General features: G+C 42.3%; 1 protein-coding gene across 1 annotated transcript in view; it reads right to left on the bottom strand.

The window, feature by feature from the left end:
• Window positions 1-4,661, bottom strand: part of LOC147437088 (uncharacterized) — a 37,841-nt gene extending 33,180 nt beyond the window's left edge. Inside the window, exon 1 of the mRNA XM_086486569.1 lies at window positions 4,419-4,661. Coding sequence (XP_086342695.1) covers window positions 4,419-4,514 — 96 coding nt within the window. The 5' untranslated portion in view covers window positions 4,515-4,661. The remainder of the gene's footprint in view (window positions 1-4,418) is intronic.
• Between the last annotated feature and the right edge of the window lie 14,009 nt (window positions 4,662-18,670).

The following is an 18,670-nucleotide window of genomic DNA, read 5'->3' as shown; positions in this document are numbered from 1 at the left end:
CTGCAGAAAAGGCAAGGAGATGGCTCACCTCGTTGCAAAAGAGTGGATGTCCAGCTCCATGCTTCCGAATCCATACAGATGCGAGTTCCTCACTCCTATTGCCGGTTATCTGTCACAAACAACCATATTGTCAGTACATCAGTATACTTTCCAGTGTCTAGTTCATCTTCTGGTCAACAGTTCTGTTCTAGCTCTTCCTACGAGTAAAGCTTTTGCTTTTCTATACTTGTCTGTCCTTTCAGCTTTCCATCCCATCCTGAGAGGAGACTCAATGGCCTCACGCCATCTCGAGTGAATCTCATCAATCAGGTAATTCTTCAGATGTTTCGCAAATCTCGGGTCTCTAGAGTACTTCATCAATCTTTTCACACCCATGTCAACCTACAGTGGACGCTTGTATTCTGTTCAGGCAAACTTCTCCACCAAAAAAAAATTTGCCCAAATCTTCCTTCTTTTCTTAAGTTCCCGTGCCAAATTTCAACTTTTCTTTGCCTTCCCGTTGAGAGGTGTTATCTCCATCAGATTCTTCATAAGAACCCATGTGTAATCTGAAATTCTTTATGGCTTTATGCCCTGTAAGACAGAGCGATGAAGACGGGAGTGCGCACAATGCGCCATGAAGTAAGGGTGGGAGTGGTTGATAAGTCCGCATTCGGATGACGAAGATTCTTCAATAACAATTGCCTAAGTGCCCTGTTTGCTCTTTGATAGGACCGGTATGCTTTGAGAAAAGCACACGCCTGATGCTATGATACCACTGTCGCAGACTTGCGCACCCCAAGTCCAAAATCTGTCGCGACACGAAAGAGAATCACTTTAAAAATACTTCACAACTTAAGTCAAAGTTCAATTCGAGACAACACGACCCGGCGTAGTTCCATGCCTAAAGGAATTGGCCCCAAAACTTGGCGTCCCTTTCGGTAATTCTTTTTATATTAAATTTTGAGCAAAGTTACAACTCCCATTGGGAACCTCCGCTCTCAGACTCTCTGTCCAAATGCTCTCAGAAGTGAGGCCCTTAGGGTTCTTTTATTCTTACAAGGGATGCCAAAAGCAGAGCCCCAAAAGCAATAAACTCAAAAGCAATAAGTCCCAAAAACAACTTGTTCCAAAAATCTGCAAGCAAAAAGCACCAGCACAAATGCATACAGCTGTCACGTCAGCATATCAGCGCAAAAAGCGGACGTTCGTACAACAGCCACGTCACATGTCTGTACAGCAACCACGTTAGATGTCCGTACAGTGCCACGTCAGCAGTCCGCCACATCACATGTCCTGTCACGTGACACATTCAATCCTATGTGTCCGTGAACAAGCTACTTCATGACCAAGGTTAAGTTTAGTCAAGTCAGCCTAGATTAGGAAGTGATCTAGTCAGCCTAGATTAGGAAGTGATCTGGCACTTTTGTGAGTCTATTCGCAGACCGTGCATGTCCAGACACAGAGAGTAGATGCATATCCTCTGGTTGCACACAGCATGATCATTGGCATTACCATTAAAATCCATCAGAATCCATCAGGGAGCATTTTCCAGTGCACAGAACCTATTTTTCCTATTTTTGACATTTTTCACTTATTTATTAAGTGACTTTTGTTGGAAACTGGGTAGGGCAATTTTGCTAAGTTTGTGTATAAGAAACCTAGTGCTAGCACTTTCTGGAGAAGAGGCAGCAGGAACTCAGTTCAACAGGCACCTTCTCAGCAGGACCCCAGCAGGCCTAGCGTTTTTGCATCAGCAGCAAGACCTACCATTTTGCACCAAGAACAGCCAACGTTTCCTTCAATTTCAGATCAGCCCAATGTTTTGCAATTGCAGGAACATGGCGACAGCAGGATACAGTAGATCAGCCCTAGCGTTAGCAGATTCTTCCCGCATGACACCAAATCAGCCTAGCGTTTTCTAAGCAACATAACAGCCAGCGTTTTTACAAGTTCCGTCACGACAAGACAACAAGAAGACCAGCGTTTTCAGTTTCAGCAGTCAAACTCTGCAGCAGAACCCCCGAACCTCGCAGATCTCACCTTCCCGCAGCAGATCCTCGCCGCACAGTCAGATCCAGCGTAGTTTGCTGATTTCAGCATCTGCGTTTTCAGCGCGTCGTCGTCGCATCATCGCCATCGATGTCGTCACCAACACTGAGTCAGAATTCAACAGATAAAGATTTGCAGATTTCAGCCCTTAGCATTTTCAGATTTCAGCCCGTCTCGTCGTCTCCTCATCGACGTTGACATTGTCGGCAAGTCCAAGCATTGTAGAGATTTGTGCAATCAATAGTAGACCGCTCTCGCCATAGAGAGTGGGGCCTTCGGAGGAGGGTTTGACAACATTCTGGTGTCGTATTCTCTTCTCTCTCAATCTCTTAGTCTCAGCACCTTCATTCACAGTGTCCATTCACTTTGTTTGTGTCCATTGCACTCTCTCACTAAAGGAACGGAAGCCTCTCCCTTCCGTAACTAAAAGGAACCCTTGAGCACAGTTCGGAGCACTCATCTTGAGCAAAGTTCAACATTCACTTCCGCTGCACCTTGATTCCTTGTGTACGGCGGCACTTCTTTCCAATCTTTTCCTCTTGCGAGTTATTACTACCAACAGTGTTTTCCCGACCTGCATTACCGTCTCCCCCTTGCAGAATCATGAAAAATGATTTACCTTGCAAGCAAGTTGAAGCATCAACGACGACTTGCAAAATCTTAGACAGATAAAATTCTAGCCATACCATTCTATGAACATAAAATTCAAACTCGGCCCACGAACCCGCTTTAGATCTCAATGATGTTCTCCCATATGTGGTTAAGGTAATTCTTACCATTTTGAAACGGTTGGCGAATTATACTCTTACAAACATATAGCTCGAATTTATTCCAGCAGCGTGTAAATGCTACTTGACCTACTCGTGGAGAAACATATACCGCAACCAAAAGTTGCTACTGAAATGGTAGAAGCACATAGCGTACTCAATGATCAACGACCATCAGAAAACCTCTTCTCCGTAGAGAAACTCAAATTTCTTCTACAGAACACATCTCAAATAGAGATTCTTGTGTCGGAATATCCTTGCACGCAAAAAAGCGCTCAAGAGGGTATAACAAACTCCCGTCCAGTTCCTAAAAAGGAAGTTGGTTTATCTCATTCTGTTCATCAGAAAAAAAATTCGATTGGTAGATGATCCACCTTGGCATAGGTCTGCATCTTCGTATGTTATCCATGTACTCAAAGGTGTACATAATTCTTAAGATGTGTTTTGGTGAACCTAGGAAATTACCTTATCCAGAACAGATACTGGCTCACAAGGAAAGGAAACTAAAAGATAAAGTGATGCGGCGGTTCTTAGTGAAATTCAAGAACTATCCGGCATTGGGTGCAGGGTGCGAAGTGGAAGGCGGAGCAGATACTCCTCACATATTGGAACTTTACCTTGAGGCTTTCGTTCTGGCTCCGACTATTCCGAGAGATCCCTCAGATCAGTAGGGTTACATCTGGTGCAGATGGGACTGCACAAGAAGGGAGTTACTCCGCTCCTTTGTCACAGGTTACCCAGATGGAATAAAGTCACTGATTTCCCTTTGGATTTCAGGGATACTGATGTGCTGACAATATTCTGCTATATGGACTTTATGAATGAAATACTTTAAAATGGGAATTCCCGAAAATGAATCTGATTGTGTGTGCTCTCTCATGTGACTGTCTTCGAGTGCACGTTTGATAGACGAAATGACTGCAGCATTTCGCTCTTGAGATTCTATGAACATGATAGCAATAAGAATTCGTCAATCTGACATCAGCAAGATCTAGGACACGACCTTGCACTCGTAGCTACACTTCAAGCATAGCTTCTGCAAGAGATGTAAAAGTAGCAAATGTTTCCATGATTCAACGTAGGGCAGCCGTGTGTGTGTGTGTGTGTGTGTGTGTGTGTTTTTTTTTTTTTTTGGGGGGGGGGCAGCACATATTTCCATGATTTCACAAATTTCCTACTTTTCACTTGCTCGGGCTAGAGCTAGCCACCGGCTTTAGGGAAGCGGGCAGGGGCAAGAAGCAAGTTTCCCCCTCCGAAAAAAAAAACCGATTTCACAATTCACTCACTCATTGTGTTAAGGTAGGCCCTTCATTCTGGTTCTGGCATGCAGAGTGCTGTCGTACAAATGGTTGAAATGTAAATCCTGGTCACGAGCATGAGCATGGGCATTACCCCATAAACGCAGCATACATAACTGAATCCATTTATATCAATGAAGATCAACTAACTGTAAACTGGCAGTTGATCTGTGTGAACGCAAGGGTGCCTGCATACTGTGAGTGCAAGGCTATTCAAGACAGGTCGGGCAGCCTTGCAACGGCACGCAGAATGCTCTATTTTGTTTTTGGAGTAAAAATTCGACGATGCACACATATTAAGAACAGAAGAGTTGAAAATTACCTGGACGAGGCCAGAGCAAGTGAGGAAGTTGGAGTGGAGATCGTTGGTGGAGGTCATTTGGGCTGCAGCAACGTTGAAGAGGCGTGAGGCCGCCATTGCCCTTCCTGCACAAAAACGCAGCTCGCCGTCCTACGTGTGTGGCAAACGAACACACCGCCACACATGCCCCAGTGATCTTCTTCAAAATCTTTTCCTACCACGTTAAAATGTTCTTCTAAATTCTTCTCTCTTGTGGTGCCACATGCACGGACACGGTGGGGTCCTGTTTTGGCCAAATCATTCGACTAAAGCTGCGTTCATACGAACCCTGCAGCAGCTACAAGAGACAAAAAAGCTCTATATATGAAACTGAACAAAACTTTCTTACCCAAGGAGTGGTAGCCTAGTGGTGATTGAGCTCCTTCTTGGACCAGTCAACCATGTTCGAACTAAGTTATGCACGTTTTTGTTGTAAAGTGAGCTCTAGTGCTATTTTTTGCGAGGGGGGGGGGGGGGGGGGGGGGGGGGGTCTTGCTTAAGTTTTGGCGAGTCCAAAAATTTGGCTCCCAATTTTGGCCCAATGGGACATAATGGTGTAGGAAAACTCAATCAATCACTACTCCTCGTCTTTCAACTCTTCAAGATTCAACATGTGTGCAAAGTCCATTTACTTGGTTTGACTTCTTGCTTCTATTGATTCTCAGGTTGTGCATAGCTAAGATTGGCAAGAGCCTCATTACAAAGATCGTTGAGTTAAGATTCAAGGATAAATAATCTAAGGACCTAGACTGATGCCAAGCTAAACCTCTCAATCGTAGAGGGCTAAAGTGTGTGTACACACACACATATAACACACATACATATGAGAGCTTTGGGAGGCTTGTATCATGTATGCGCACTACATTTTGAAGTTCTAGCCCTAAGAATGAACCCCAAGAAAATCACAAGTTTGAGCACTTTCTTGTCAAACAAGGTGACTAGACACAAAGGCTTGTTAAGTTAAGGAAAGAATAAGAATTATGGAGAGTAAATCTAATTGAATGTTTATAATCACATGGCATTTTTTAAAATTTTAATATAAAGTTGTATATTATCCAATATACATATATAATCATCCAATAATAATCTTTGTGTGTTTTAATATAATATAAATACATAATCACAAATGGATTATATATTATGAAGGGTCCCACTTAAACAATAAGGTGAAAGGTGCATGTTGCACATTAGCATATTAAAACAAAATAAAAAGGGGCACATTAACAAATCAAAACAAGAAAATATTTTTATGCTTTTATAAAAAAATAGATTTAATAAGTATAAAAAATAATAAAATAATTTAATAAATTAAATCTTTTTGAAATCCTTAAATGAAAAGACTCTTTACATATTACAATATTAGATTTTCTTCACTGAATCAATACTTCACATCATGGGATCAAACTCTTTTAAATGCATCTTTTGTCCTTTAAAGCTTTTCTCGTTGTACCAAAAGAGTGAATGCCTCTTGATGTGAGAAATAGCATTTAAAAACAAGGTGAAAGTTCACTATGGCCTACATAAGGCTACAAGAAGAATTTAATAATAAATGGTTTCTTTGTGAGAGAAAACAAAAAAGTCTTGATTTGAGAAATAGCATTTAAAAACAAGGTGAAAGTTCACTATGGCCTACATAAGGCTACAAGAAGAATTTAATAATAAATGGTTTCTTTCAGAGAGAAAACAAAAAAGCGACAAATTTTTAAAAATATTTGTTATCACAATAAAAAATTATGTTTTTTGAAAAAGTGTAACAACAAACTATTTAGATTACATTATATTCCAAAAACATAAAAGATAATGTTTGAAACGTCACTCACCGGCAAGCATAATTGAGAATTTTTTTTTTTAAGAAAACTAAAAAGATTGTGTGTGACTCAATATTCAATGGCCCTCTTTAAGGAGAAAGGTACACAAATGTCAACACCTCTGACAAAGACCTAGAAGAAATATTAAAAAGAAAAGCTTTTAACTATGTGTCACTAATCTGCAAGCTTTATCCAATGGTCCCACAATTGCACCAAAAATCCAACGTTTTATTAAGGACTCCTTATGTAGTCCAATGAATGCAACTTTGAGAAATAGCTTTTGAAAAGGGACAACTTTCTTTTTCTTCAAGATTATTAAGCTCTCTTCAAGGACACATGTCTCACAATCTATACTAATAGATAATGGAGGAGGGGATTCCAGACTCCCCCTGACACGTGTTGGAAGCAGAGAGAACCGGACAGTGTGCCCTGTGTCTCTCGGCTACACAGTGAGAGAGAGAGAGAGAGAGAGAGAGAGAGAGAGAGAGACTTGAGTTTTTAGATTTGGGCCATGGACCTCAACTCGAGGGGAGAGAGAGCGTACTTGCCCCTAGGTCTACAAAGCGTAGAGAGAGAAAGAGAGAGCTCAGTTGCCCACAGACTAGAGGTCTGCGGAGGAGGGTGGGAGAGAGATAGAGCACCCGTTTACAGAAGTACTTGGAGAGTTAATGATGTGCGTGTGTGTGTGTGTGTGTGTGTGAGAGAGAGAGAGAGAGGGTAGAGAATTTGCATCGATTTTAGGTGCCGTTGCAGGGGCCGATTGTGTGTCCTCTGAGTGAGAGAGAGAGAGAGAGAGAGAGAGTGTGTGTGTGTGTGTGTGTGAGAGAGAGAGAGAGAGAGAGAGAGAGAGAAATAAATTTGGGAGTTTGAGGTGTCTACATCACGGAGGGGTGTAAATGGAGGCGCCACAGACAATGAATGTACAAGTCTGTGTTTGTGTGAATGTACACGACTGATGCTAGCGCTATAGAGAGAGTGAGAGAGAATGGGAATGAGAGAGGAAGAGCTCCACTGTGTGTGTGTGTGTGTGTGTGTTTGGGGGGGTGGGGGGGAGAGAGAGAGAGAGAGAGAGAGAGAGAGAGAGAGAGAGAGAGAGAGAGAGAGAAAATCATCTCTATTGGGCAGCCAGTGCCCTACCCCGCGGCCTCACCCACCTCCATCTCAGGCTCATCAGCGTGAAAGATATTCTGCTCCTTCAAATTGCGGACAACCACCTTGCCACACTTTGTCACTATTGCCCGCTACAGAGAGAGCAAGAGAGAATGGGAAAGAGGGCGGAAGAGCTCCACTGTGTGTGGATGTGTGTTTGAGAGAGAGAGAGAGAGAGAGAGAGAGAGAGAGAAAATCATCTCTGGGCAGCCAGTGCCCTACCCCGCGGCCTCACCCACCTCCATCTCAGGCTCATCAACGTGAAAGATATTTTGCTCCTTCAAATCGCGAACAACCACCTTGCCACACTTTGTCACTATTGCCCCCATCAGTGTTCTCTTACTCTCCGTGCGTCTCCAGCCGCCCTCACAGAGGCCTTCTCAGCACCGCAATACCCGCTTTGGCCCAACTCACTCTGTGTTGATTAGGGATGTGGACTTCTGGGCGGCACTTCTGTCCTCACGACTTTCGCCCTCAAATGGTGGAGTGATTGCAGTCGACTGATCCTAAAGAAGGTAAATTTTTGAGACCAAGCCTTGCTTTGGCCACCCTCCGCAATCTCACACTCCAGTACTACACACACCCTATATTGGCATCATCGCAGGGTGTGTGTGTGTGTGTGTGTGTGTGTGTGTGTGTGTGTGTGTGTGTGTGTGTGTGTGTGTGTGCGAGAGAGAGAGAGAGAGAGAGAGAGAGAGAGAGACGAGAAGCTTCTCGAACGTCTCAGGCTATGAAGGCAGCAAAAGGACGGGAGGAGCTTGGTGGGAGAAACAACAAAAGCAGCAATGGTTGACGGCAGGAGGAGTTTGGCAGGAGACAACATTCAATGGGAGGATCTTGGCCAGCTATGGCGCCACGTCGGAGAGAGAGAGAGAGAGAGAGAGAGAGAGAGAGAGAGAGAGAGAGAGAGAGAGAGAGAGAGAGAGAGAGAGAGAGAGAGAGAGGGGCAGGTGAGCACTTGCAGGTGAAGGAGGTGCATAGCTCGGCTTCGATGGCGTGCTGTTTCGAACTCCGTCCACCCTTAATTATCTCCGCCTGTGTATAATGCTTGAGAGTGCGAGTGGCCTATATTTCAGAAATCAACCAGCCCCTTTCAATTGCAATTCTAGCAAAAGTAGTGCCATCTGAAAATCCAAACTTCAAAGTCGGAGATGAATTGGTAGGATTTTTAGATATTGTCAAGTTTGTGGTAGCTCATGTACCCAGGGTCCCAAAATCCTACCATCTTGGCGTTTTGGGCAGTGTTTTGTTGAAAGCTTCTTTTGGTGTTCTAAGTTTATTGCATGTATCGAACAATTATTTGAAAGGATTGAATGCCAAGGAGTTGTATAACAACCTAGAGAAATGATTCTGTCTTTGCATTTCAAGGAAACTATTTGATTAATATTTATACTATTTATAATGGGGGAGGGATTCCAGTCCCCTCCCTACCACATGGAGACTCCCGGAGTTGCGGGAGAGTTTGTGAGTGTACTGTGTGTGCAAGATGAGAGGCGAAAGAGGGTCTAGGGGTTCCACCTTGATCAAATCATTGCATTGGGAATTGAAGGGGGATCCTTCGAGTGTAGACAATAACAATAGAGGATTCTTCCTCTCGCACACCGAATGTCAATGCAGTGCATGCAATTTATTTCATGCACGAGAGGGAGAGAGACCTGCGTTGCCATTCGTTTGTTGGTGGCTCACAGTCTGCCCCATGTGAGGCTCATGAAGGCAAGAGACCCAGTAGCTCGAGAGTCGAGGCAGTTTGAGAGAGAGAGAGAGAGAGAGAGACGCACAAAAAATTCTTCTGTAGAGAGAGGAAGAGTCGTGACCATGGAAAAAATGTGTCTCGGCTTAATATCCCGGCCTTATTTGAGGGTGTGTTGCATCACATTACTTCCTGCCTCTACTTCGCATGTTTACCCTCCCCCAATGCCTCTGCAAATTCTCCATACATATCCCCCTAATCTCTTGCAACTGTCGATCTCCTGCACTAGCTTCTCGCCATCAACCCTATGAGAGTCATTCTCAGTGCCTTCACCTTTCACCCCTAAGCTCCATAGTTTGGTGGGCCACTGCAGCTCCTCAAGATCCTCCATTGTCAGCTTCATCATGTTGTTCCATTTATTCAGTATTCTTCTTCTTTATGGATGGGGTTGAGGAGCAATTGTACCTACGGTTAAATTATAGAGAGTGAAGCCGGTGCTCTGCATTGCATACATTCCTGTCTCTATTCCGCATGCTCACCCTCCCCCAATGTCCCTGCAACTTCTTGATATACTCCCCTTCAACCTCTTGCAGTTGTCGATCTCCTGCACCAGCTTTTGGCCATCAACCATATAAGCTTCATTCTCAGTATTTGTAGTTTTGGCTCCTTCCCCTTTCACTCCTCCGCTCCATAGTTTGGGATGTTGTAGCTCCTTAAGCTCCTCCATTGTCGGCTTCATCATGTTGTCCCATGCATTCTCTATTATTCTTCGGCACAAATGGGGTTGAAGAGCAATTTAATAGCCCCTTTTCATTGTAAAGAGTGAATCGGTTTTTTGAAGATGGTTGGCAATGGTGGTGGTAGTGCTACTTTGCATGACAGGCTACATATCCTTCCATCTCATAGACCTCATGCCCCCAACTAGCTGAAGATGTTGCTAGACGTTGCAATGCAGCCATGCTTCGACTCGCCAATGCCGATGCGCCCAACTCAACATCACCTTCTCCATCTAGCCTAGGTTTTCCTTGCTCTTCACTTGGTTGTGTAAGAGTGCCATATTCAACATGCAAACCCTGTCGTGTTTAAATTGGGACACTTCCTGGAAGGTTCTCACAAGTTAATTTTTGTAACTTTAAGTGACAAATATTTGGTGTATTATATAAGATGTAGTGGCCTTAAGGAACAATATTTGATTCGTACTTCATACGCTTCCTTTTTGCTTATTGTGTCATCTAATTTGTAGTATCTTAATGTATTCTCCTTCCAAAGACAAATACACTATTATATCCCATCTATGGCGAGAGCTCCTTCCTTCGGTGAGAGAGAGAGAGAGAGAGAGAGAGAGAGAGAGAGACATTGTAGCATACGAGGTATGTATGGGGTGCTGGCATGCTATAATTGAACCCTTATTTGAAGATAAAGTGGTAACAGTTAAATGGGTGATGCATGATATTTCTCCAAATTCTAGCTATCGTGCAATCAGTTCCATGATCTGGAGATCTCGGGCTACAACTTGCGAGCTTCGTATCTACGAGCTATTGTTGAGCAATGCAAACTAGCTACCCTTTCCTCCTCTTCTCTAGCGCTCCTTGAGTGGCTCATTGCTGCCCATGAGCAAAGCTTCATAGCTGCAAGATATTATTGAGCAACGTAGTGTAGCTGATCTTTCAACCTCTTCTTTAGCACTCCTTAAGCGGCTTCATTGCCACCCACGAGCTCTCCTATTCATGAGCTCCCCTTACAATGACTCTCAATGTGTTGTGAATAGAGCTATTGCCATCCCTCCTCACGAGGACCCCTTAAAAGATCCTTACAAGGACCCCTTCTCGCCTTTGAAGCAACATGCCCTCTTGTAACGTTGTGAGCTCATCCTCCTCCTTCATTTGGGTTAAAAGTGACTATGATCAATGCAGAGCTATATGGCGTGTCAGCATCACTACCAAGTATGTTTTGTTGTGTTGATTTGACAAGTGCTAGAGCATCTAGCTCATCCGCATGTCGATGCTATCATGGAGTTGTTTGGCCTGCCATGAAGTAGTTCTACCTTCCTTATTAGTGCCATCTCTTACAATTGCAGTTCATTATATCACTTTTGGCATTTGTATGTCATACTTTGAAATTTGAAGGGTCGGTGAATAGGAGAAAAGAAAGTCTTAAGATGCCAAAATGAAGTAGCTGTATTCACAAAAAGTGTGTCTCAATCAGCTTACAATCATGTTGCTCTGAAACTCAAAAATGCCTCTTGAGAGCAAGAAGAAAACGAAAAAATGCCACCTAGGTTCTAATAGAAGTGTAAAAAACTGTCCTATTTTTATTTGAAAGGTGTGTTAAATTTGAAAGATATGTTCTCGCTCTCAGCCTCCTCCTCCTCCTCCTCTTCACTCTATTAGTTTCTACCACCACAAACAAAAGACGAGACGAGAGAGAGAGAGAGAGAGAGAGAGAGAGAGAGGGAGGGGGGAACTTTTCTTGATCTTCTTTTATGAAATTTGTGAAGAGTGAGGAGTTTGAGGGGAAGAGGGCCATGCCGTCGCCGAAGGCGACGCCGTTTTACTAGTCTATACTATATATGAAGCAGCTTAAATTTTTCAAGGAAGGAGAGACCTTCCATGTGTCATTCACTGCTTCATTTCAAGGAAACCTTAAAGAACACTTCATTCCATCTATACTATATATGAAGTATATATGAAGGAAGCAGCTGGAGAGATCTTCCATGTGTCATTCACTCTTCATTTCAAAGGAAACCTTAAAGAACACTTCATTCCAAAAGTAAACTGTTAAGTACTGACATTGTAGAAAATAAAAACACAAAGACTTTTGATTTTGGCAATGTGCATTGTAAAGTCAAAAAGTACTCTATCTATATTAAAACTCCAGCTTTGAAATGAAGGGTGACCACTCACTACTTTTGTTTTTTAAAACCATTTGAGAAATGATTTTACTTTGCATTTTGAAGGTCATAGAGAACTTTCCTCCATGTGTCGCCCAACGAGTCTGCCTTTATAAGCCTCGTGATTATTTGACACCCCCTCTGTCGCATGGGATCAATTGTCCCTATAAATTGGGGTGCACGGATTGGTTTTGTGTCGTCCGATGACCGATTAATCCCCAAGTGATCACCATGTGATCACATTTAAACTGAACCCCAAGTATATTTGATGTGAACGTTAAGTGACCGCCAAGTGATCCCCGTACGAATCCCAATTGGATATGATCACCTTGTGAAACCACCTATTTCAAAGTGATCACTGTGTGACTCCAACCGTCTCAAAGCAATCTCTAAGTGAACACCATGTGATCCTCACTCCTCAATTTTGCTATATCATTTTACGTTCTCACCTCTATTTCAAGTGACGCACGATAGCTTAGTGGGAGAGTCATACACTCCGATGTGGTAGGTGGTGGTTCAAGTCATAGAGGCTCAACCCGATCGAAATCTTTTGATTCTTGAAAATAAACGGACAATCCACATCTTCCCAAGATCATGGATCCTCGATCCCACTGACAAGGGGGTGTCAAATAGTCCTGAGGCTTTGCAAGCTTGCACAGACCTTCCATGTCGTGAGAATGATCTTTGATCTTGGTGCTCAAAGCTTAGCAGTTGTACACACATGCTCGTGTTTTGTTTGTTTGTATGTGTGTGTGTATGAGAGAGAGAGAGAGAGAGAGGGGGGGGGCGGGGGGGGGGGGGGGGAGGGACCCGTTGTTGTGTGTGTGTGTGTGTGTATCAAAGACAGAATCAACCACCATCATTCGCTCAGGTGCTGGAGTGTTGCCCGAAGGCCTTCCACATTTACATTACATTAATGAAGTGCAGTGAGCTCAATGATTTAGTGATGGGATTCTAGCAATTTATTGTGGATGTCATGCACGTATTGTGTGTGTGTGTGTGTGTGTGTGTGTGTGTGTGTGTGAGAGAGAGAGAGAGAGAGAGAGAGAGAGAGAGAGAGATGTTGTTGCTTGTATTGTGTATTGTGTGTGTGTGTGTGTGTGTGTGTGTGTGTGTGTGTGTGAGAGAGAGAGAGAGAGAGAGAGAGAGAGAGAGAGAGAGAGATGTTGTTCCTTGCAAGCTTCTGTGTGTGAGTGAAAGTGTTGAGAAATAGAAAATGATTCAGGCGATTCATGCTCTGTGTGTGTGTGTGTATGAGAGAGAGAGAGAGAGATGTTGTTCCTTGCAAGCTTCTGTGTGTGAGTGAAAGTGTTGAGAAATAGAAAATGATTCAGGCGATTCATGCTGTGTGTGTGTGTGTGTGTGTGTGTGTGTGTGTGTGTGTGTGAGAGAGAGAGAGAGAGAGAGAGAGAGAGAGAGAGAGAGAGAGAGAGAAGTGAGCTCTCCTTGGTTAGAGAGAGAGAGAGAGGGTGAGAGGGCTTGGAGAATAAGCATTGATATTACAATAAAAAATCGACAAAGTGACAATCAACGAAAGCCTCAATCGACAATCAAGAATTTACAATTGACATCGACATCTACAGAATTGAGAATTGATGGAATCAAGAATCCATGGAATTGGAAAAGTTCGATCCAATGAATCCAAGGGAGAAGTTATGCAAGCCCAAGGCAGGAGCGGACCTCAATAGACGGCAAAGGCAGACAATGGGAGGTAATTCCCGACAACTCTCGGGTGTTTTTGAAGGTGTAGAAACTAGCTTTCTTTAAGCTTTGCGGGTGCTCTTGCCTTCGGATTGTTTTGGAATTTAAAATTGAATCTCAAAATTCATAGTGGTATTGCAATAAACTTAGGTTTTTTCGAGCGCTTAAAGTAAAATTAGAATTTTTGAAACAAATCAAAAATTTTGTAAGGGGAGTTATACTTAATTGAATTGAGGCAGAGTGCTTTCTCCCAAAAACTTAGAAAACTTACGTAAGAGAAATTTTAGGGTCAACTTTATTATATTTGAGGGCGTTTACACTCAATTTTCCTATACTTTGTAGGTTTCCTCACCTTCAAATTTAGAATTTAGACATAAATTTCAAAACCTGGAGGAGGGATTAGACTAAACCTAGCATTTTTTGGGCATTCGACTATACTACGATTTTTCACAAAAAATTTAGAGGCAAATTCACTATATTTGAAGGTTTTCGCACTAAACTTCTCTGCACTCTGTAGATTCTCTGAATTTTAATTTAGGTTTTGGAACTTTGTAGTTTCTTTGAATTTTGGAGGTATTCTCACCTTTAATTTAAAATTTAAGGTTGAGTGCTCGACCTCTTTGGCTTGGGTCATGGGTTTGAGTATAGCCAGGAGCCTCTATGCACTCATAAGGACGTTTGCTTTGACTTGCATGGGATTTGTGGGATTGGAATAAAAAGTTGTTATTCTTTTTGCATTCATGTCTCTTTTGGAGCATGGGGATGTTCACTTTGTGAAGTGGGTGCTGCTAAAAACAAAAAAATATTAAAAATAGGGATAAATCTCAAAATTTATGGGTGGGATTATACTAAACCTAGGTTTTTTCCTCCAATTGTTATGGGTGTCCCTAACCTTCAAATTAAATCTTATGAGTATCATATGGCGGGGAGAGAGAGAAAGAGAGAGAGAGAGAGAGAGAGAGAGAGAGAGAGGATCCTTTTCTTGGCACCCAATCCACTTTCTTTCTTTCTTTGCCTAGCCCTCCCCCCCACCTCCCCCTCCCCCCCCCCCATCCAAGCGCTTTCCTTATGTCACGTGGCAGGGTTGTCTAAGGTGCATTAGATATAGTCGAGAAAATTTGTAGGTGGGATTACACTAAATCTAGGTTTTTCTCAAGCACTCTGATACACAATATTTTTTCTCTATTATTCAATAGTTCATAATAATGGAGCTTGAAAAATTAGACGAAGGAGAGGGCCTCCAAGCATTGCCTTCTGGTTGAATTGCATGGCTGGTTGTATCAATGTCAAAATTGTGTTGTTGAGTCCCTACTGGGTCATCCTCCTTTCCGTAGACACAATAAAGAAACTTCAATGAAGTGGTTCAAATTCTGCGCAATTCCATTCTTTACCAATGACCTACAATAGTCATGATCGTGCATTTGACAACATGTGTGTGTGTGTGTGTGTGTGAGAGAGAGAGAGAGAGAGAGTACACAAGTCCAACCTTTTCCACAGATTGTATATCCAAAATTGTGTGCCTGACAACTTGCGTGCGTGCGTGCGTATCACCGTCACTGTATGTGTCACACACACACACACACACACACACACACACACACAGATAGACAGGTAGAGAGAGAGAGAGAGAGAGAGAGAGAGAGAGAGAGAGAGAGAGAGAGAGAGAGAGCTCCCACTAGCAAATAGACAGAGAAAGAGAAAGAGTGAGGTGGTCACTATGGCCAAGATCAAGACCTAGACCAGGGTAGTTGGTGGTGATCATACATAGGTATGATACGCCAAGTGGTGGTGCCGTGACATTCAATAGTAGTAACTGGGTTGTGAAGTGGTGGCGAACAAGGGACAAGCACCGCGTGCGCCATGGGAGCACTTGATGGTAGCATCAAGGTAACGAGTGTACATGGGTTTTCTTCTTAGAGTGATTCCAAAGGCTACAATTCCATTATCCTCACACATGTGAGTGAGAGAGAGAGAGAGATCCAATTGCCATGCTTTTCTTCACCGCAGCAGCGCGCGGGTGACATACTAGTTAGAACTAAACGACCTTCACCCATATGATACTAAGGCCTTTAGTAGGCCAATATGTGTAAACTATAGAATATTAAAATAGTAATTCATCACTCAATAATTACAATCTAACAATATTTACCAAAATAAAATAAAAGAAGTTCTAGAGTGACACCTCTAGGATAACAAATACTTACCTTAAGACATTGCAAACAATGTACAAGATAAAGGACCCAAAAGTAATGACGAAAATGCAGGTTTCATTCATGCGTGACAAGTTCTCGTCCATGTTTGCAACTTTTCCTCACAGTGATTAGGAATGGACTTTGAGGGCCCTTTTTGGACTACATAAGTAAAACCTTAGTAAAGGGCTGGATTTCGGGTGCAACTCTATACCATTGGATAAAGCTTGTGGATTAGTGCCACGTGACAAGCTAATGATAATAAACTTTTTTAAATTATTTTTTTAAAGACCTTGGTGAGAGAGTATAACATTTGTGTACCTCTCTTTTTAAAGAGAAACATTGAGTATTGTGTAAAACATTATTTTTATGCTTTTGAAATATATTATAATATAAATAGCTCATTGTTACACTGTTTTTCAAAAAACATAATAGTTTATTGTGATACCACATGCTTTGAAATACTAGTGTCACTTTCTATTTACAAAAAAGTCTCTTATTATGAAATTCTTCTCAATAGCCTTATGTAGGCCATAAAGAATTTTCACCTTGTTAGCTTTCTAAAAGTAGCCTTAAAGGAGAGTTTTGCTAGGCATACTTTACATGTTTTTGGTGAACCTTAAATGTACTTTTAAATTTAATATATTAAATGGGTCCTTTTTGCTCTCAAAAAGTCCTTAAAGAACAAGAAATTAAGGAGTGCATTCATTGGAGTTTGATCTTCTGAATCCTGAATCTTGATGTGAAGTATTGACTCAATGAAATTTTATTTGAGATAGAGTGTTTTCATTTAAGGGCTTCATACATATTCATTAAATTATTTTATTATGTTCTATTTGTTTTAGTTTATCAACGAGTCTTTTTATTTTGTTGTTTTTTTTTATTTTCTTTTCATTCTATTTTGTTTAACAATGCCAATGTGCACATTTCTTGATGTTTAAGTGGGACCTCTTGTAATATATAAGTAATTTGTGATTTATCTATATAATGGACAATATGATTTTTATATTAAAACACAACAAAAATGACATGTGTTGTAGGCGTTGATTTTAGCATTCTCCCCATAGATATCTTCCTCTCTTAACTTCAACATCCTTAGTGACTCTAGTCACCTTGTATTTCACAACTTGATATAGCTTGATCTTTCTTGCATTCTATGATTTTAGAATGCCAAAGTGAAGCTTCACCTTGTTCTTTTAGAAGGGAAAAGAGGGGGGCGGGGCGGTGTGGTGGGTTTCATTTGTTAAGAAAGTTGGGTAATTTCCAAAAAGTTTCCTTATCCAACTTCTAAACGAGATATAAGAAAACCTTACATCATAGTGTGGACCATTTTTGATGAGGGCCTTTCCAGAGGAAAGATAAGATTAGCATTCGAAACCAAATTAAAATAAGGAGCGAGAGAGAGAAGGTTTGGGAGCTCCCTTGCTAGGGTTGAGCAGGCTCCACACCTCACAGGAGATGGAAGGCTCCAGGTGAGCTCTGTGGGCACTCAGCCCAAAGGAGGGTGTGCTACGAACGATGATTAGTGATGGCTGAGCCATGGGGGTTGTCACGAGGGGGGTACCTTGCTTTCTCTCCTCCTCTCCTTGAAGCAACGCATAGGCTCCACACCTCGCAGGAGCTGGGAGGCTCCATGTGAGCTCTCTGGGCACTCAGCCCAGAGGAGGGTGTGCTACGAACGATGATTGGTGATGGCTGAGCCATGGGGGGTTGTCATGAGGAGGGGTACCTTGCTTTCTCCCCTCCTCTCCTTGAAGCAACACATCTGGACCTCCTATTTCTGCATAAGGGAAGAGATCACCCCTCCCTCCTCTTTGTGTAGAGGCAATCAATAATCTGTGTCCTGCTAGTTTTCAAAGTGTGCATGCTATCATGTGGTTTGCTGGCCATGGCCCTTGCTATTTCCACTTGGTAGAAGCATGTGGTGGATGGTGGTTCAAGTGTGGATGGACATGCAAGGGGCAAGTGTGAGATGCTCTCCTGTGTGGTGGCAATCATCAACCCATGGTCAGCTGGGTTTCAAGTGAGCTTTGTGGGGATGGCTTTTGGTATGCAATTTGTTTTGGTGAATGGCTCCTTCGCAACCGATGATGGAGCAATCAGGGTCTCCCTCTTTTTGTGACAAGCTTGTTAGGTATTATGGTTTTTCTTTCATGCATTGTTCGGTCCTCTTTGGGAGGTGACAATTCTAGTGGCAAGGGAGCTCGCAACCTATGGCTGCTAAGCCGTTAATATATTTTTGTATTTACGAGGGTGGCTCCTTGTAAAGCGGGTCTATCTTGGGAAGTTTATGGAGACAATTGTATCGCTTATGTGTCCTCCATGGCTCTGCCAGAGCCTAGAGTTATTGTAATTCTATTTGGATAGTTTAATATAATTCCACCCACCCTATTGGGGTGAGAGTTATTGTAATTCTTTTTGGATGTTTTAATATAATTCCACTCACCCTATTGGGCTGAGTACTACTTAAAAAAAAGGATTAGCATTCAAATTTCTTCAAGTTAATGGTTATAATGGAATGTACTCTCTCTTTTTCTGGAAAATAAATGGAAGATATGAGAGGAGTAGAACAAGCGACAAAAGGATTAGGCTTGCCTACTGGATAAAAGATGAGCAATTGAAAGAAAAATTTGTTATGATCTTCGTTCCTTAAAATCTTATGCAACAAACAAAAGGCAATACTATATGGTCGATCGGGCCATGGGAACAGAGGAATCTCGATTCTAGGGAGAAAATAGAGAGAGTATATTGTGCTACATAATTGAAGAAATTGGCCTAAAAGAGTGAAAGCAAAACCTTGCTTTAGA

Source organism: Adiantum capillus-veneris, chromosome 17 (assembly GCF_014529385.1).
Source record: "Adiantum capillus-veneris isolate H3 chromosome 17, ASM1452938v2, whole genome shotgun sequence".
Lineage (NCBI taxonomy): Eukaryota > Viridiplantae > Streptophyta > Polypodiopsida > Polypodiales > Pteridaceae > Adiantum > Adiantum capillus-veneris.
This window is presented reverse-complemented; position numbering and strand designations above follow the sequence as displayed.